The following is an 18,056-nucleotide window of genomic DNA, read 5'->3' on the forward strand; positions in this document are numbered from 1 at the left end:
TCTCGCTACTGTAGAAAACAGGAAGTATTTAGTGCGTAAATAAGCGCTATAAAAGAGTTCTCTGCGGCTGCGAGAGCGTTTAAAATAGTAGCCTGTACTGGTTAACAAATCGCGTAGAATTGATAGTTAATTTTGACATATTTTTTTTTAGGTGGCAATTGGTATCTCAATTGTTATATAGAACTAGGATGTAAGTTTGGATTTCATACCGGTCGAGTATGTTTATTATACCAAAATAAAAGGGGTGAATATAAAATTATTTTTAAATCATCAAGGCTATCGAGTAAGTACTTAAATTTGATTCCATCTTATTATTTGTCTAAAGAAGAAGAAGAAAGTTATTTTCTTTTCACTTGGTTCTTTTTGTCTTTGCTTTTATCACAATTTGTCAATTTATTCTGTGATGTTGCTTTGATATTTTATCAGTTTTCCTATTTAAAGTAACGGGAAAAGGAAAGATGTGGAAGTGTCATAAATGCGGGAAACCTGTTTATTTCGGTAAGTTCCGTCAATTATCAGCATCTTATTTTGAAGAACTATCGTACATACATAAATAACTTTCTTGGCTTTTGTTAATTTATTTACATTTCTCGAAAAAAATTGCCTCTTAATACTGTTTATTTTAACTGTACTTCGAAATTGCACAATGAAGATGTTTCAAAATAAAGTCACGTTATGTTTGGATAATGGACTTATAATTTATGTATCATCTACAGTAATTTAATCCACTGGTCTTTATTTTTAAGCTGAAAGAAAACAGTCCCTCGGATACGATTGGCATCCAGAGTGCTTGAGATGTGAAGAATGTGGAAAACGTTTGAATCCCGGACAACATGCTGAGGTGTGTTTAAAATTAACGATTTATCTCGAGACACTTAAGAAGCGTTTAATTACCATTACTCTATCTGTGTTTATATTTAAATTATGTTTATCTGAGCTCACTCCCCACATAATGTCAAATCAAATCCTTTTTACAGTAAATAGAGCTTCTATTATTACACGAATATTTTTTTCTGTGTTTCGTATTCCTACATAGTATTGTGTTGTGTGGTACATTTTACGTCCACCATTGAGAAGAATTTAATGAAAAAAGCTAATCTTTTGATTCCTGGCGAGGACGACATCAAATATTTATTTAGGAAACCAAATTTTTTACTGAAATGTAAAACTGACATTCATACAACAAATTTTTGAGATACCTACCCACTCCGTAACCCATGCAGTACTTAACAAAACATTAACCATAAGGCGAGTCATTATTTTCTAAATAGTTTCCTTTTGCACCACAACAGGCCTAGAGGCCAATTACGTCATAGAACACCCAGTTTTTTGTATTCTCACCGGGAATCGAACCTGGAACCTTCCATGCGTAAGTCAAGTATCTTAGTCACGGAGCCTGCTTTTTTAACATATTAATGTTTTATGAAGATATTTGTTACTCTAATTTTATTGTTCATTTACAGTTAAATTATTACTATGTTGTTTATCCATAATTACTATAGATATACACCGGATAAGTAAATTTGGGAAAAAACAATATATAAGTTGTAAATAATCTACCAGTCTATAAGACAAAAGTACTTGTTGGTCAATAAAGAAATAAGTAAATCAAAACCAAGAGGTTTAATAGATAGTTTGTATCAAAATTCTTAAGTAATTACCATGTTGATTTAAGTTATTTATTGACAATTCTTGATGGAATTCCATTGTAATAATTTATTAAATTATATTTTTATAAAAGTTAACAATTTAAAATACTTGGTACACTTCTTAGTTTTATATTTATATTAGTTTTATATAAATGATCCTTACACTATGATATTTACCAGTCTGAAGATTCCCATTAGTGGGTGGAATCGCTAATTGGTCGAATAAATAAGTGGAAGTATACCAAGTATTTTGAATTGGTAACTTATATGCAAATATAAGTTATCACATAATTACAATGTTGTTTTTAATAAAAACTGAAAATGATTTATTTCAGCATAAAGGGGTACCATATTGCCATGTGCCTTGTTACGGCGCTCTTTTTGGACCACAGTTATTTGGTCACGGTACTCGTGTGGAGTCTCATAAAAGTTTTGGCCAAAAAGGAGTTACGAAACCATCCAGCAATGGTCCTTCCCTTCCCAGGGCGCACTTAGAGTCTAAACTTAAGGTTAGTGCAATCTCATATGTTTAACTAAATGACTTGTTTGTGTGAAAAATGCATGCAGACCAAATTTATTGTTAATATTTGAAGCGCCACCTTTTTTATTTTTAATGTCAAACAATATACAATCGTCTCGGTGGTGAAAAGAACTAAGCCACAATGCCGCTTAGAGAAATATGACTTTTAATTTGACTAGTTAACAAACAATACATCAACACCACGAAATTAAAATGTATTTACTATAAATGACAAGATAATCAAATGCACCAAATTGAGGATTTTACTTTCTCTTTAATTTATAAAATAATTTAGTGCAACTTAAGTTATTGTAATATTTACAACGACTGTTCTATATCTTCATTTAAATTAGTTTGTGAGTCAGATTTACTAACAGTTTATTGTTGAGTAGACCACTCTTGTCATTTTTGTGGTTACCATTTTGTGTGTGGTTTTTTTTAAAGAAATCATTATTTTTTAAATAAATGATTAGTATAATTATACATATTAAGCTTTACTTTGTTTAATATTTATGTAGGATAACTATGTACTATTATCATATATGTTATTGTAGTCAATCATATTTATTAATAATGATTTTTTTAATAATATAAACATTCCACTCCCTTTTTACATGGTATCAAAATAACACGGTCCAAATATTAAATTATAAATGTTTTTGAACATTAATTTAACAATGCGTAACAGTAATATAATATTTTTTTATTTATTAATTTTTATTCCCTTTCCGCACCTAATGGTGCATAGTGCGCTGCATTGTTACACCAATCGAGCGTATCTTGATCATTTTTTGTCACATGAGGGTAAGATGATCAGTCTTACGCTTCAGGTACCAGTCTAGGGACTATGAAATATTCTAGTGTGAAAACACCCCTTTAAATGAATATTTCATACTACTATTTGTTATTGGAATTCCTTCCTTATGCAGCGCTTTAACTTTACGTATAATATATATTTATTATGATAGTAATAGTGAAAAAAATTTGTTACAATTTTTCAAAGTATTTTGATGTCATGTTACGAGGACTTTTATTTATAAAATCAACATTTATTGAGATACAATTATATGACACTAATCCCCTTCAAAGTAGTTCCCTTGTGATGCTATACACTTCTGCAATCTGCAATTTATCTTCACTGGTCTGAAATCTGGTCCCTTACAAAGGCATTTTCACTTTGGAGAAAAGCCAGAAGTCACAAGGAGTGAGGTCAGAAGAATAAGAAGGTTGGCGAACCACAGGGGTGTTGTGTTTGGTTAAGGAAGTCCGAATCATGTGTAAATAATGGGCGGGTGTGTTGTCATGATAAAATTGCCAACTGCCATTTTCTCACAGGCCCGGCTGTCTGCGTCTCACTGAATCACAAAGACAACGCAGAACCTCTCAGTAGTATTTCTTGGTAATAGTAATGCCATATGGGGCGTACTTATGATGTACCAAGCCACTGGAGTAAAAAAAGACAGTCAGCATGACCATGCACCTTTGAAGCAGTTGTATTACTTTTTTTATCTGTGTGGCGCCCATTGCTTTGTTGCCAAACACTTTTTTAATTTTCTTAATTGTTTCCACTTGAGAATCCCCAAGTTTTTAAAGAAATTTGATGAGGTAACATTCAACTTTGTCATTTTATCAAAAAATAAAATCCAACGATTCTCAAAAATAAAATCTTACGAGTGGTGCAGTGCTCTTGAAAAAAATTGAGCATTCGCACTAGGTATGCCTACTAACGGTCACTAAGTCCCGCCCCCAAGCTTTGTTTATTTCGCCGATAAAAATTATGGTCTGATAATTTTTGAATAGCGTAGTCCATATATGAAAAAATTCGGTTACAGTAAATAGTAAACAATTTCATTTTTTTGAAATCTCTATCCAGCATTGTTATTTTTTTTACACGGTATTGTGTGGAACGTATCCTCCAAGTAAAAAGAGACTCAAGTATACTTCATAGGTGCATAGATTTTCACGGTCACTATTTTCAATATGTATCGTCTCTTTGGTGATCACTTGTAGGTTAAATTCATTCCAACTTTTCGGCTACCATTGTAGGACCTATCTCCAGGTAAACTGCGTGTTGTAAAGAAAAAAAAATGTGTTTATGTGCAAGTAGTTTGTACTGTATCGCAGTCGGCAGTAGATACATGAAGTGTTGTTTTGTTATTTGTTGTAGTGCCGGGAACCATGTTGAGATTAATTTAAGCCTATTGTCTCTGTTTACACCCGAAACTTCGGAACGAATCAACCTATTCGAGATCACATAAAAAAGACAATCCATGTTAATATATACTTCAGTATAATTTTTATTCCATAGGATTGTTTTCTAAATAAACGCCTGTAGTTTAAATACTTGCTGAAGTTTGGAGACCTGTCTAAAGATGCGTGTTAAAATAGTAATATTCATGTTCATGTTTTGGATTTTTCAAATGAAACCAATAAATTTTGGTCATAATGGAAATACATTAGTGGAAAAGTAAACAAGAATTTGTGACTTTTTTTTTAGTATTATAATTTAGTCGTGGTGTCTTGAACAAGAGATGTGAAGGTTGATTTCCACCTATCAACTCAATTATTTGCTAGAACAATACTCTTGATGCCAGTTGAAAATAACTGAATAATAAACGTGTGTGTAATCTTAACAGCAAAAAATGTTTGCACACCTTATTAATTTTGTTTAATGTTTCTCTGTTTTACTTTTTAAATACTTTTTGAATAACAGTTGATTGATGTTAGTCTCCTTTTCGTACATTGTTTGCAGTTATTTCCTGTTAAAAGTCATTAGTAAAGTGTACTATTACTAAAGAGAAAGCATTTACTATTTATTGTCACTCTGCCAAATGGTAATTTTAGAATTTCACACAAAAAACAAGAATTTTTGAATGACAACAAAATTCCATTTCAATTATTTGACAGGGTCAAAATTGTCAGAATAAAAATCAATGTTTTTTGCTGCTCTGTGGATGTAAATAGTTTATGATTAGATTATTTCCACGATTAAGTTTTTTAATGTTCGAACTAATGTGTTTTGAATTCAAATTAAATATTTATTTATATTTTAAATCAGATATTGGTGTTGAACTTAAAGTCTACAGTTTGTGAAATTCTTGATTATCGTATCATGCATATTATGTAGAATATTAAACGTTTTGTTTAATGATAATTTGTTTGTTTAGGCATTCAACCAATATGTAGATGGGCGCAGCGGAGAAATAAGATCACGTGAGGTCAACGGTCGACTGGTGTTAGAAGGTGCTCTAAGGATCCACTGGGGCGTTAAAGGTGTCATTCACTTAAAGGAGAACGATGATCAAAGAACTGTTGTTACTATTCGTAAAAGGAATTCATGTAGATACTCAATCAATCGCGGGGGTGTGGCAAGTCCTAGTGATAGTCTTAATGGAGACTCGGTAATTTAATTTAAGTTTTTAAAATATTAAGATTTCAAAATATTATTGATGTGTTATTTTAATTAAATTAATCATTTTTAGGTATCTTCTCTGCCCATTAATAATATAAGTACGAGTAGTGTCGATACCGGAATATGTGTTGACAGAATGGAGAAACTCAATGTTGGAGGACCATCTGGCTCCCGGTGCAGTGAGGATAGTGGTAATCAATCACCCGGGAGTATTTCGATTACGCCGACTCCTCCTCATTCTCCCGCTGTAGTTCCTCATAAGGCATCGGCAACTCTACCCAACAAACTAGACTATAAACAGATGGATTGGGATGAGCTAGATCAGCTTCTACAAGTGGAAAGAAAGATAGATGACACCGAAAAAATGTATCAAACTATGCCGGCTTGTCTGCCTTCCCAGTCAAGTGTGGAGTCTTCGGATTCTATTTCAATAAGTCACTCCGGAAGTCATTCAGAAATCTGCAATACTTTAAGCAATAGCGCACCCACATCACCCCAAGACCCGAAATCGGAGCCATGTAGTTTAGACTTACCTTTAGATGGCAATGATGCAACTTTAAAACCGGTGATTCCAGATAAAAGTTCTCCTCGTGATCAGTTTTACCATGCTGAGTTTGATGATACTTACGATGAAAGTACACTTAAGCCTAATTCTGATGTTGATATTAAGAAGCTTTTAGATAGGAATAATCTAATGCCTTTGGATCAAGAGGCCATGTCTAGATCGTTGAATGAGGATACCTTGAAAGCGAATTCTCCCATAGATCCCAAGAAGATAAATGATTCCCTCAAGTTGTACAGTGATATTATGGTGCGTAGTATTAATAGTAACGAGTGTTACAATAACACCGATAACTTTAGTCTTAACTGTGAAAATAAATTGGAGGAAATGCTAAATGAAAACCATTCGTATTTTAATGATGATTACCCAAAGGGAACATTAAGAAGAGTTAAAAATTACGAAGAAAAAATATCTAAGGCTAAAGATAGTGCCAAAATACCAGACCAACTGCCTAAGAATGATACAAGTGCCTACAATAGAGCTATTTCTATGGACAATAGTTGGATAGGAAGCTTAGATGAAAGTAATGATTCTAATTATGAATTGAGTAGATCTGTTTCTGGACCCGAACAATATAACCGTCAGAACGAGGTGAGTCATTTGAGTTGGAATTATTTCATGAACTTTTAGTGCATGCGTGTGTGGATTGATTAATTTATTTTTGCTTACAGGATAGTGCTTCGGACAATGAATCGATAAACTATGCCCATCCTGTAGATGATCACATCATTTTACCAGCACAAGGTTCTGTAGTAGTAAGGAGAGTTCACCACTCCCGTCTCGGATCCACTGCCATCAAAAGAAGAACAGGGAAAAGAAGGTATGCAATGTGTTAGATTTTGATATTTTAAACTTCCTGTTCTGTACATGAATTTAGTTTTGTTTTATGGTTTCTTTTTGTGTGCTCATTTTACAATTAGAACTTTTATATTGTATATGTATTCTATAATACAAATACCAGTTATATTATGTATTAATTTAATACTTGTTTTAACTGCTTTTGTGTATGGTAATTTTTTTATTTTTTTTACGTGTAGTGGGTACATATTTCATGAAAATCAATGTACATTTATGTTGTGAAACTGTGAACGTGACTTACGTCCGTGTACTTGATGAAATGTTTCATAATGTTGTACAGTGCATTTGAATGTTTCATAACCCTTTATTGGCGTGTTAGTGCCTGTCGGTGAACCAAGTAAATATACAAATTTCATTATTGCCAATAGACACACTAGAATATTTTATTTGAAAACATTTTATCTCGCACACATAAGCAAAGTTTATTAAAAGTTTGAGTGGACTGTACATATTTTCAACATAATGTCACTTCAAAACTTTTTAAATTGCTTTCTATTTTTTTATTATTTAACCTATCCTTGTCATTTGCACATCATTTTAAGCTGTTAATTATTTGATCTGAAAAATTACAAAACCAATAGATTAATATCAGCAATTCAGTGATGTAAAAAATGATAAACTAAAACATATGTATTAATAATTTACATGTTTAAATACTACTTTGAGTTGCAATACTAAAAAATATGTATGTAATACCTATGTATCCAGAAAATTTATTTTACCATTGCTAAATTATTTTTATAAAGCTTACACTTACTTAAATTTCAGAATTTGTCCAGAATAATATTTGCGTAATTTATTTTATGTAATTAAACATTTTATTTATCTCAATGTTTTTACAATGTAGAGAGCTTCTTTGTTTCAGGGCCGCGATTATAAACACTATCTTCATCGGTACATATCGAGATCGTATAAACTAACATCGATATTTATGTATGAAAATGTGTATATTTGTATAAAAATTAAATGTATCTTCGTCGGTAACCTGCAATTGAACATGTTTAGAAAAAAAAGTTGTAAACATATTATATTTTTTATACAGAAAACTTAATTTTACTTTTTAGATAAAATTGCAGATAAATTTTAACTTCCAGTTAGAATACGAACCCCGGTGTTAACTAGTTAGGAATTTCCTGTGTCTAGGCAGTACCTTTTTTGTTACATTTATATTTTCATTGAATAACTGAAACATAAATAACAAAATTTACCAATAATAATAAAAATTGAAACATGAATGTAAACACTAATAAGAATTAAAGCAAATATAAATTACAAAATATAAAATAAAAATATTAAGAAATAACGAGATAATAATTAAAATACACAAAATATTATGTCAAAGAAACAATTCACAGAATATTAAAAGGATTACTTTTTATCCAACTGCTCACCAACTTCTTATATTCATTGCAACTGACAAAATGTCTTTATGTCAGGATCTAACATGTTAAAAAACCTTATAAACAAACAAAGCATTTCATATTGGCGTATGATTTTAGGCAAAGGGCCGCAGCACTGAGAAGACGTTGCTCAATCAATGGCCATTTTTATAATCGAGAAACTTCCTTCTTTACACCTCCCTATGGAAGCCAGATGTCAGTTTGGGTAACTTCTCTTGTCTCCACGGAAGAAGTCATTAATCTGATGTTGGACAAATACAAAGTGGACTCCAATGCTCAGCGGTTTGCATTATTTGTTGTCAGAGATAATGGAGGTGTGTTTTATTTATTTTTCTTTATTATAATTCATTTAAATACCAATACCCAAACTGGTTTACAGCTGCTGACATTTACTAAATTTTAAATAAAAGTTCACAATTGATGAAAAAAGAATGTGGGTTCCTCAATAATAATAAGGAATTTTACAAAATAAGAAAAATTGTGTTTTTTTATGATTTCATTTTAAATCGTAACTTCAAATTTTAATTGACACTAATTCCTCTGAAAAACAATATTTGTAACAAATTGAAATACAACACACTTTTAAAAAAATGTTGCAAAAAAGGAATTTGAAGATTTACTCATAAAATTATTTAACAAAATTTAAACAATTCTAGTACAGCAGGACCTCTATAATCCGAAAGCTGAAAACTTACCCTCTGTTCGGACTAGTGGAGCGTTCGGATTACAGTACATAGAATCTGTAGGGTATTTTTATCAAATAAATCAAATATTTTGGTTTGTCGTGATTTATTTAATGACAAGCTTTGTCTCGCAATTTACGTAAAAGCATTTTCTCTGGCACAGGAATATCCACTTGGTCATCACATTCTTGTGTTACTTGCCTTATTATTTCATCGTCAGTAGGGTTCAGTTCCATTTAGGTCATCGTTGATTAATAGGAAATCATTAATTTCAGTCTCAGAATAGACTCTATTAACGCAATGCGCTAAAGGAACATCATCTTCGCGTTCAAAATCTTCGTCATTATATTCTTCGACGTTTAACTGAGGCCACAAGGGAGACCAAGATTTTTTTGTAGGTTTGCATTCAACTGATTCCATCTTTCGGCCAATGTGAAACCAGCGTCTTTCATTGTCGTCTTCTTAAGGACATCAGTTACAGTGCATTCAGAATTCCAACTTTTACTGTGCGAAAACGTTCAGAGTTTTTTTTTTTTTGTAATTAACCTTTATGTTTTGATTAACGTTTTGGTCCATTGGCTGGATAAGAGCTGTGCTATTCGGAAGCATGTATAAAACTGTAAAATTTTCACGAATGGATTGCAGGTCTTCATCAAGCGGATGAGCCGGCACATTATCGAGAAGCAACAACGCTTTCAGTGGTAAATTCTTTTTGGATAAGATTTTTTTTACTTCAGGGATAAAGTATCCTTTAAGCCACTCAAGAAATATAGGTCTTGTAACCCACGCATTTCATTGTCCTATGTAATTTACTGGTAGCTTTCGAAGAGAAGCAAAGGCATGCGGCTAACATAGGCAGTTGGTGCGTCTCAGCAGCATTCGCACAAGGCATAAATGTTATTCGTTCTTTGGATACTTTGGAACCTGGTGCTTTAATTTCTAATTCAGATGCCAGTGTTTTTTCCGGTATTGTTTTCCAATACAATCCAGACTCATCTGCATTATAGATTTGCTCTGCAGTTAAATCTTTCTCCTTGATAATATCCATGAATTAGTCTTAAAAAAGGCTTCACGGCGTCCTCGTTGTTTGAAAACTTCTCGCAAGATATTTTGAGTTGGCGTAATCTCCGAGTCTTTAAAAAAAAATCTAACCAACCTTTACTGGCAGAAAACTTTCCTCGCCCAAGCCTTCCATGAAAGTACTTTGCCTTCTTCATCAAAATTTCTCCCAACTCTTTCGTCATTGTTCTATAAACCATGTAAACAATGCGTCTTTGAGTTGTAGATTTTCGGGCGCTTTTAATGTCTTTCGAACGCTTGGACGCTTTTCCGGTCTCACAACATAAGATCGTATCTTCTCTTCCTTACTTTTAATATAAAAAATGGTAGATTAGTCCACCCTATACTTCTGTGCAACATAACTCAATGACACATGGTCCTTTAGTTTATCTAAAATCTCGCATTTCTGAGAAATAGTCATGGTCGTATGTTTCCTCTTTTTTGATGTCAAAGCCATGATTTACAACCACAAATATGTAACTGTCGAAATGTGCGAGCGACACAATGGTAAAAAAAATAAATGGCGGAACAAGTAACGAAAAACTAATGGGCGCGGGATATGTACTTGACATTTGGTAAGCAACCAGCGCAATGTTGGTGGTAGCTCGGATTTCCGTTTTAAGAAGCGCGGGAGGGATGAGTGGACGTTTGATTAGCGGGGGTTCGGATTATAGAGGTCCTGCTGTACTTACATAGAGACGAATAAGTTTTTCTGAAAGGAAATACATATTATGGTAAAAACCTTAACCAATTTAAAAAATTGTTTTGATCTTAGTGGAAATAATGTTTAATAAGTTCTTGTGGAATTAAAGTTCATCACAAAATTAAAGACTATTTAAACAACACAGATTGATGCTTGGTTTTAGCCCGACTCGGTGCTAGTTTTTGTGTACATGCTTTTATTTTCTGTGTGTATCTCTTTGTATAATATTTTATGCATATATATATTTTTTCTGATTTTATACTATTTATACGTGTATCTTTTTCGGGTCATCCCATGTACTAGTAAACTGCACAGTTTATCTTGAAATTGGCTCCTGCAATTGTAACCGAAACATCGGAACAAATCCGACTTACATGGGTTGACCCAAAAAAGATGCATATTGATAACAGTGACCGTGAAAACCTACGCACCTTTCTAAATTGTTTTTATGTTTTTAATTATTTAATCTATTAAAATTTTTGATTTCACAATTGTTTATAATATTTATATAAATTAACTTAACTTATATTGTACAGACGGCCCCTGTGGTGTAATGGCTAGGACTCTCGCCTCATACACAGAGAGTTCCAGGTTTGAGTTCCGATTCCGATGAGATCACATAAATTTAAAATGTGGTTATTCTCATGCCTGGGTAATGTTCTGTACTATAATTCACTTCTCTAATAGGGCCTCCTGACCTGCTGTGGTGAAAAAAAATTACGAACATTTTAACTTATAATGACATAAAAAAATTAATACAGATTGCATTTACTCTATACGCATATTAAACTAAACCATAGCAAAAGTTTTGAAAAATGCATCAGATATTACAAAGTCTGGATTAAAAGTCTTTATTTTTAGTTTATTTAAAAGGCTAAATATTTACCTAATAATTTATTTTGGCACATGATAATAATCTATGTGGTTTCAGAACAACGACGTTTAAAAGAAGATGAATATCCTCTTTTAGTCCGTGTAACTTTAGGACCCCATGAAGATGTCTCAAGATTGTTTTTGATGGATGCTGATAAAACAGGAGAGGTAATCATTCAAGTGTTTAATTTTATAAATGTTAATTTTTTTGTACAGAAAAAAAATTGCTTTCTTGCAATTTACCCAAATATTTTTATTTTGAAACCATTTATCTAAACAACTAATAAAGGGTAAATTATTGTCTTAAACTAATTTTAAAGCAGGTGCAGTGTAATTGTCCTTTTTTGTTTAAGTGTCTTTCTTAAGGGTTAGTTTTCATTTGAACAAAAATGCCAGATTGACATGTTACTAACTTTTTTGTAGTTCCCTTGAAAAACATAATAAACGGGTTTTACTGTATATGTATATTATTTGTGAGGTTTACTGAACATATTATTTAGTGTTACATTAAAAAGTGCACTCAATTATAAAGGATGTAAAATAATATTATTTATTTCTGTTAAATTTAAATAATCGTTTTAAAAACTCAACTTTTTAAATTTACAATCCATAATAGTTTTGTCATTTGACATTCTTTAACCAGATATTATAATTTTTTTTTTTTTTTTTTAAATCTTCTACATGCTCTATAATTTGTATATATGTGCCATTTGTTATTAGCTGTACGTTACTTATAGATTATATTTTTTATATAATTCTAGGTATCATCAGAAGTTGCACAGTTCATTAACTTGTCTTTATACGAATGTGATGCTATTCTGAAAATGTACGGCAAAGAAGAACAAAGGGAAACTATGAGAATCAAACACAGGTACATTTTATTTTTACTTCTTTCTTTTATTTACATTTTTCTTCCAACTTCACACAACACGTGACTAAGTATGATAATCCATCATGATATGGAATCTATAAAACACATTACTATATATAACAGTCTTTTTAGTCGGCATTTACAGGGATTATAAACGATTTAGTGGCCACTCTGCAAACTGTGTAACATTCTTCATTCTGCCTATGTTTGAATATCCATATTTCTTCAATTCTCCCATCTAAAATCTTTATCAATGTGGGTGAGATTCATGACAGAATTATTTCACCCGCTAGTCGGAAAGGCCTGTAAATATTTTTTTTATTCTTAAAAATTCATCATCAATCATCATTCATCATCATTTCCCTAGCACCCAGTGGTGCATAGGGCACTGAATTGATACTCTAATGGTAGCTTTTGTTTTTTTTGTTATGTAGAAAGTAAGGTGATCAATCTTACGCTTCAGGTGCCCGTCCAGGAACTATTGAACTCTGTGGTGCACAACCGCCTTTAAAATCATTGTTTCACATCCGGGAGGATGGCAGGGTTGCCAGGAATCGAACCTAGGACCTCAAGAATGGTAGGCGAATAAGTTGCGGAATGGACTTAGGATTTTTACCCAAATGTCGGAAATACTCGTCCAGGATTCTGGTGCTTTTTAATACACGGACTTGTATTCTTCATCCATCTGGTCACAGATAAGAAAGTCGACTAGTCCTAACTCATGCGACGTATATCTGTTTTATAGTCCACCCACACTTTTTTATAATCACTATGGGTATTTATTTATTTATTGTGGATAACTTATATAGCGCCATTTTCGTAATAAAATACCTCAAGGGCGCTTTACATGGTGATTCTACTGTTAAGTTAATTTAATTGAAGCTTTAAATTTGTAATTTGATTAAAATAATTTATTTTGTTGTCACGTGCTACGGATTTATTCAAATGATTTAGAGAACAAGTGGGTTTTAAGTTTTTTCCGAAACATCACTTCACTTTCACAGCCTCGCACCTCTGCTGGGAGAGCATTCCATGCCATAGGGCCTGCGACCGCAAATGCGCGCTCACCAAATTTAGTGCGCTGTTTGCGTAGAGGTATAATAACTTTTCCTCTCGCCGTAGACGTAGCTGATCTAAGCGTGAGACGCCTGTCAGCTAGTTCATCTGGAATGCATAGTTCCCTTAGATATTCCGGAGCCGAGTTGTGCAGTGACTTATACATAAGCCAACAGAGTTTGTATTCGACCCTCTGTGGAAAACGTAGCCAGTGTAGTTCCCGAAGTAGTGGAGTGATATGACTGAACTTAGAGATTCCGAAAATAAGTCTCGCTGCGGCATTCAATACAGATTGTAGGCGAGTCATTTTGTTCATTGGTAGACCTGCATAGATACCATTACAATAATCGACTCTAGACACTACAAACGCATTTATTAATTGACGGGCGGCATCAACCGGCAAATTTTTGCGTATGCATTTAATTTGTCTCAGCTGGTAGAAGCATGAACTTATCGTTCTACTAATTTGAGCGTCAAGAGATAGGTCAGAATTGAGTAAAACTCCCAGTAGTTTAACGGTGGGTAAAACGGCACTCCCTACATTGGGTAGAGCCGTATCCTGGATCAAATTCTGTCGTCTGGCTGAAGCCACCCACAGTTGTTCAGTTTTTGATGGGTTTAATGTTAGTCTGTTTTCAGCCATCCAGTTTCCTATTTTCTTGATGCATCCATCAATTAAATTGACAAGCACACTTCTCTCGCCTGGTTTGCAATAAAAATAAATCTGCGTATCATCTGCATAGCAGTGCGACCACAATCCACATTCTTTGATAATGTTCTCTATATCTTTAGTGTAAAGGAGATAGAGAAGTGGTCCGAGTACTGACCCTTGAGGCACTCCTGTAGACACCCGAAAGTTGGTTGAGCTTTTACCCTGGAACACGACTGCATATTCTCTTTTATAAAGATATGAACTGAACCACATATGTGCCTGATCACGGATACCATAAGTTTTCTCCAGACGTTCAAGCAAAATATTATGGTCTACAGTATCAAATGCAGCACTCATGTCCAGAAGAGCCATCAACACCAGATTACCAGAGTCCACCGACGTTATAATGTCAGACAGTACTCTTATCACTCCCGTCTCCGTGGAATGAAAACGTCGGTATGCCGATTGCCTTACCGAAAATAAAGAATTCCGCTCGATATAGTTAACGAGCCTGTGAGAAACTATTTTTTCTAGTATTTTTGATACGATGGGAAGATTTGAAATAGGGCGAAAACTGGAAAGATCTTCCACATCTAGTTGGGAATTTTTTAAAAGTGGAGTTACATTTGCTTTTTTTATGGCTCTCGGAACAATGCTGCGCTCCATGGATGTATTAAATAAATCTGTTAAAAATGGAGCTAATACGTTAATGCATTTTTTCAAAAGCCATGTTGGCATCGGATCTAATAAACATTGTTTGTTGGGTAATGCCGCAACAATTTTTTTAACCTCATTTATAGACGTTGGTTCAAATTTACTGAATTTTTGAAGGGCATTATCTAAAATTACAGGTTTTTTCGCTGAACTACACGCCAGTCTGATTTTTTCGACTTTATTTGTAAAAAAGTCGGCAAAATCAGTGGCAGTAGCGCTTGTGTTAGATGTCTCTGCTATACAGTCACCACGAACAGATTGAAGGCTTCGCCAGAGTTGTTTTGGAGACTTTTTCTGTTCAGTGATTTTTGTACACCAGAAACTAGATTTTATTTCTTTTATAAATGTCCTATAAGAGGCTTGCATATCTAACCATATTGATCGGTCCAAAGTTGACAGTGTGTTTCTGTATTTGCGTTCTAGACGTCTTAGCTCTTTCTTTTTGAGTCGACAATTTTCGTCAAACCATGCATCAGATTTCCTTTTTCGAATAGTTTTCGTAGTAAATGGTGCATGTTTGTCTATCAGGTTAGATAGTACCTCATTGTACAACCCAACCAATTGATCGACGTCGTTTGAGCGACGGTCAATGTCCGGACCAATCAACGATGTCAGAAGTTCGGATTTAAAATGTTCTAAATTTAATTTTCTCCATGGCCTTGATGCGAGTGTTTTGTAAGTTGGTGTTGGTTTTTGGATATTAATTTTACAGTGCACTAATCTGTGGTCTGAAAGTCCGATGTCTGTTACAAAAACTGTGATTTTTTTATCACAATTCCGTCGTATTATAACATCAAGTGTACCTCCCGCATCATGAGTAGGGGTATTTACTTCTTGTGAACAATCGAAATCACTTAAAAGTGCATTAAAACGAACCGATTCTGAATCCGTCTTGCGGTCGAAACGAATGTTCAGATCTCCAGTTACGTATGTTACTTCTGTAACATATGTAACATATACTTCTGTAACATATATAGCACCATTTTCATACTATAACTCTTTGTGAACGCTTGACAAAAGATTTACAATCTTTCTTTAACCTAAAAGGAGATTGTATGATATACGTAAATGTATTGGTGAATTATTTCAATTGGACAATAATATAGTTACCATTTTTATCTCATTACAGATATGCCGAATTGAGACAACGTATGAAACAACGCATGGAAGATTTAAAAGTACGCTTGTAATCATTTGCTAGAAAGATCTGTACAACGTTAAGGGAATTGTATTTTAACAGCCCGTCGTTATTTCAGATTAATTTACTATAACCTGGTTATACTGTTAACTACTCTATTATCAATAGGCACTTTAATGATAAAAATTAATTAAAAATATATTATGTTTTCTAATGTTTGATGTAAATGTCTTTTTTCTTCATCATTTTTTAAAAATTTTATCTGAGTTACAAGGATATATTTGAGGTATTTCAGTATGCCTTTTCTTTCCAAAATATAGACTGTATTGTTTGAGCTTTTATTGACATTTCATAATTACTTATGCTTTTTTATTCTTCAAATTATTTTTGTCTCGCTTATCCTTGGGAAAAAAGTCTTTTAATCAAATGCAAATGCCATCACTGTAGTAAATATAATTTTGTTAGTAAGGATTCACGCGAAGATTTACAGGGATTTTGATAAATGTTGGATTTTAGTAGCTCTCGGTAGGTTCATCCAATAATTTTAATATAAAAAGTAGAAGAATCATTCACTGTTGCATACCTATTGAGCTCATAGACTGACTAATCGTAATAATATGTGGCTCTTACTTTTTAAAAATGTTTTTGCAACAATTAATCTTGTAAAAGCAAATGGAAACATATATGTTTACTGATAATGGCTATAGAATTAAGGGTCGATTTGTCGTCTATGATAATATATTGTATTAACAAATTTAAAATTATGCAATGTGACATTTGGAAACTGTAATAATGTTTCAAAATATTGCCTATCCATTTATATCAATTTATTCTGGCCCTCATTTCTAAATAGTGCGAGGAATATTCCTTGTCTGAATCTATAAAAAAGAGTCGTCTCTTCAGTTATATATCTTATTACTTTCATATTAAAGGAATAATCAAAGTATTGTAGTCTCTGTAATCCAAACCCACCATAAACAGAACCTCCAGCAATCTGAACCAAAGTGTCAGACACCGTGGCAGAAAGTTTGGCCAACATAGGCTGAGTTTATGAAAGAAATGGATGTGGATTCTAACTCTCAATATTTAAATGAAGATTATTTACCATTGATACTTAAATTTGGTAAATGTTATAAACGATCCAGGAGTTCAAGCATTCCTTCACGGAAAGAAAATGGAGAAATGTTCCGACATAATGACTGATTATTAAATTGTTGTGTATGCGGTGAACGAAAATGAGACCATTTTAGAAGAACTAACACCTAACACTGCCAAAATAAGCCATTTAAACTTTTAACATTTGTTTGGAGTGGGCAGTCGAAAACAATGTGGAATCCTACCAGATTATGGCCAATTGCGTGATAAAGTGTATCAGAATCATGCGGAAGGTGTTCATCAGAAGAAAAAACAAATTTTAAAACTATGAAATACTAAAACGTGTGTATATCACTATTAAATGAAAATCTTCTTAATGAACAATATGTAAAAAAGTTTGTTTCAAAGATTTCAGTAATCCGAAAATCAGTTAAAAAGAACAGGGTCCGTTTTTAATTGTTTGGATTATAGAGACTACTGTATTTACTTGCTCAAAATTTTATATCTGCTTGTTGCTTTACTCCTCTTCGAATCACAGGGTTTCGTCTCTTATAATCGAAGAAACAATAATTTTGTATAGAAAAGAAAGTGTGTGTAAGTATGTGTTAATTAAAATATACATGTATTGTAGAATTAATGTATGTTTTGTACAAGCACATGCATTTAGGCTGTTTCTAGGTTACATTTATGTGCACTCAAAGTATTTGTGGCTTAGAGTCTGAAAAGCATTTAGACTATGTGAACATAAGTCATTTGTTCTCAAGTCATATGGTTATAAACAGTGGCGTGCTGATAAATAATAAATCAAAAA

At 32.9% G+C, this 18,056-nt stretch overlaps 1 protein-coding gene across 1 annotated transcript; it reads left to right on the forward strand.

Moving 5' to 3' along the window:
- The first annotated feature begins 365 nt into the window (after nt 1–365).
- On the forward strand, nt 366–18,056 carry Rassf (Ras association family member). Its single transcript, XM_088243862.1, has 10 exons — nt 366–498; nt 747–841; nt 1,985–2,158; nt 5,337–5,570; nt 5,652–6,734; nt 6,815–6,963; nt 8,501–8,715; nt 11,778–11,887; nt 12,481–12,590; nt 16,142–18,056. Exons 1-10 carry the CDS (start codon nt 459–461, stop codon nt 16,200–16,202), a joined length of 2,271 nt encoding a protein of 756 aa, XP_088099988.1. The 5' UTR covers nt 366–458; the 3' UTR covers nt 16,203–18,056.

This window comes from Micrasema longulum, unplaced genomic scaffold (genome assembly GCF_059751315.1).
Source record: "Micrasema longulum isolate JH-2025_06_02 unplaced genomic scaffold, ASM5975131v1 h1tg000238l, whole genome shotgun sequence".
NCBI lineage: Eukaryota > Metazoa > Arthropoda > Insecta > Trichoptera > Brachycentridae > Micrasema > Micrasema longulum.